The following is a 1,655-nucleotide window of genomic DNA, read 5'->3' as shown; positions in this document are numbered from 1 at the left end:
GCAGCAGCAGCAGCAGCAGCGGCGGCAGCAGCAGCAGCAGCAGCAAGAGGATTCATTCAAGGGTCTGCACATCATGGGTCCTGGAGACGAAGTTGTCAGCTGGCGCTGCCTCAGGGCTGCAGTTGAAGGGGGGCCACCCCCGGGGTCGCCTTCAGGGGGCCCCCTAAGCCAGCAGCAGCAGCAGCAGCAGCAGCAAATACCTTATCCAGTTGCTGCAGCAGCAGAGCTCTTGGTTGCTGCTGCTGACGTGACGGGGCAAAGAGAAGCTCTTGCCGCTCTCGACGGCTGCAGCTTCTTAGCAAGGGCCGTCCGCCCTGCAGACTTTATTGGAGCCATACATGATGCTGCGCTGTGCGTTTGCCGCTGCTGCTGCTGCTGCTGCTGCTGCTGCGACGGCACTGCGCCTTTGCAGCTGCTGTTTTGACGCTGCTGTTGTTGCTGTCGTGGTGCTGCTGCTGCAGGTGCAGCGTTGCTGCTGGGGCTTAAAGGATGTGCCGCTGCCAACTCTGCTGCTGCTGCCACCATGCTGCTGCTGCTGCTGCTGCATATGAGTCTCCGTGCTGCTGTGGTGTGCTGCTTAGGCTATTTGGAGCTGCGAGGCCCTCGCTGCTGCCAGCACTGATTCCCTTCTTGGCTCCCTTTTGCTGCCGCCCCCTTCTGGTGTACAGACACCCCGCAGTGGCTGCGCTGCAGGGAGCAGCAGCAGCACTTCATGTTGTCAATTTGAGCTGCTCGCCTTATTTGACTGTTTCTGACGAAAGCGGCAGCAGATACCGCCTAAAAGACCAGCAGCAGCAGCAGCAGCAGCAGCAGCAGCAGCACGCAGCAGCAGCAGCAAAGACTGCCGAACCGCAGCAGCAGCGGCAGCAGCAGCACGCCTGTGGTACATGGACGTCTTTGCTGCCTGGTGGCTTCTTGTCGTCGCTAGCCACTGACAGAGCCGCAGCAGCACCAGCAAGCGCTGCTGCTGCTGCTGTGCCGGAAGGCCAGGGAACGTCCCCCAAAGAGCAGGGGGCGCAGCAGCAGCAGCAGCAGCAGCAGCCGGAGCAGCGAATGCAGGTGCTGCTTGCTGCTGCAACTGACGCAGCAATCGACGCAGCAGCAATGACACTAGACGATCTGCATCCCCAAGTGCTGCGCTTGGAGACTCTTTTCTCTAGCAAATCATCATCAGCAACAGCATCTGCTGCTGCTGCTGCTGCACCTGCAGCAGCAGAAGCAGCAGCAGAAAACTGGCTTGCTGCTGACTCGCTGCACTGCCTCCGCGCAGCACTTGGCTGCCTCCAGACTCTGGCTCATTTGTGGGTGGGTCTCCACAGAGCAGCAGCAGAAGCAGAAGAGGGGCAAGGGCCTGCTGCTGCTGCCGCTGCTGCTGCTGCTACTGCTGCTGAGTCACGGATTGTAGACAAGGTAGCAGCAACAGCAGCAGCAAGTCACCTTGACGTCTCCGCCTTTGGGACTGAAAGCAGAGCGATGAGGGTCTTGGATGTTCTTGAAGTAGTGAGCACCGCTGCTGCTGCTGATGCTGCTGCTGGCGCTCCTGCTGCTGCTGCTCCTGCTTCTGCTCCAGCTGCTACCTGCTCCTGCTGCTGCCTGCTCCTGCTGCTGCCTTCTGCCTCGCTGTTATAGCGCCCTTGTGACTACCCTATTTGCAC

General features: G+C 60.4%; 1 protein-coding gene across 1 annotated transcript in view; it reads left to right on the top strand.

The window, feature by feature from the left end:
• Positions 1–73: 73 nt before the first annotated feature.
• ETH_00036670 (uncharacterized protein) overlaps positions 74–1,655 on the top strand; it is a gene marked incomplete at both ends in the record, with an annotated part of 1,960 nt that continues 378 nt past the window's right edge. The window contains 2 exons of the mRNA XM_013376706.1: positions 74–351; positions 582–1,500. Coding sequence (XP_013232160.1) covers positions 74–351; positions 582–1,500 — 1,197 coding nt within the window. The remainder of the gene's footprint in view (positions 352–581; positions 1,501–1,655) is intronic.

The sequence above is a fragment of the Eimeria tenella genome, genomic scaffold (assembly GCF_000499545.2).
Source record: "Eimeria tenella Houghton genomic scaffold, Eth_scaff3956, whole genome shotgun sequence".
In the NCBI taxonomy this organism is placed as follows: Eukaryota; Apicomplexa; class Conoidasida; order Eucoccidiorida; family Eimeriidae; genus Eimeria; species Eimeria tenella.
The sequence above is the reverse complement of the archived record's forward strand: the minus strand, read 5'-3'. Positions and strand labels throughout refer to the sequence as shown.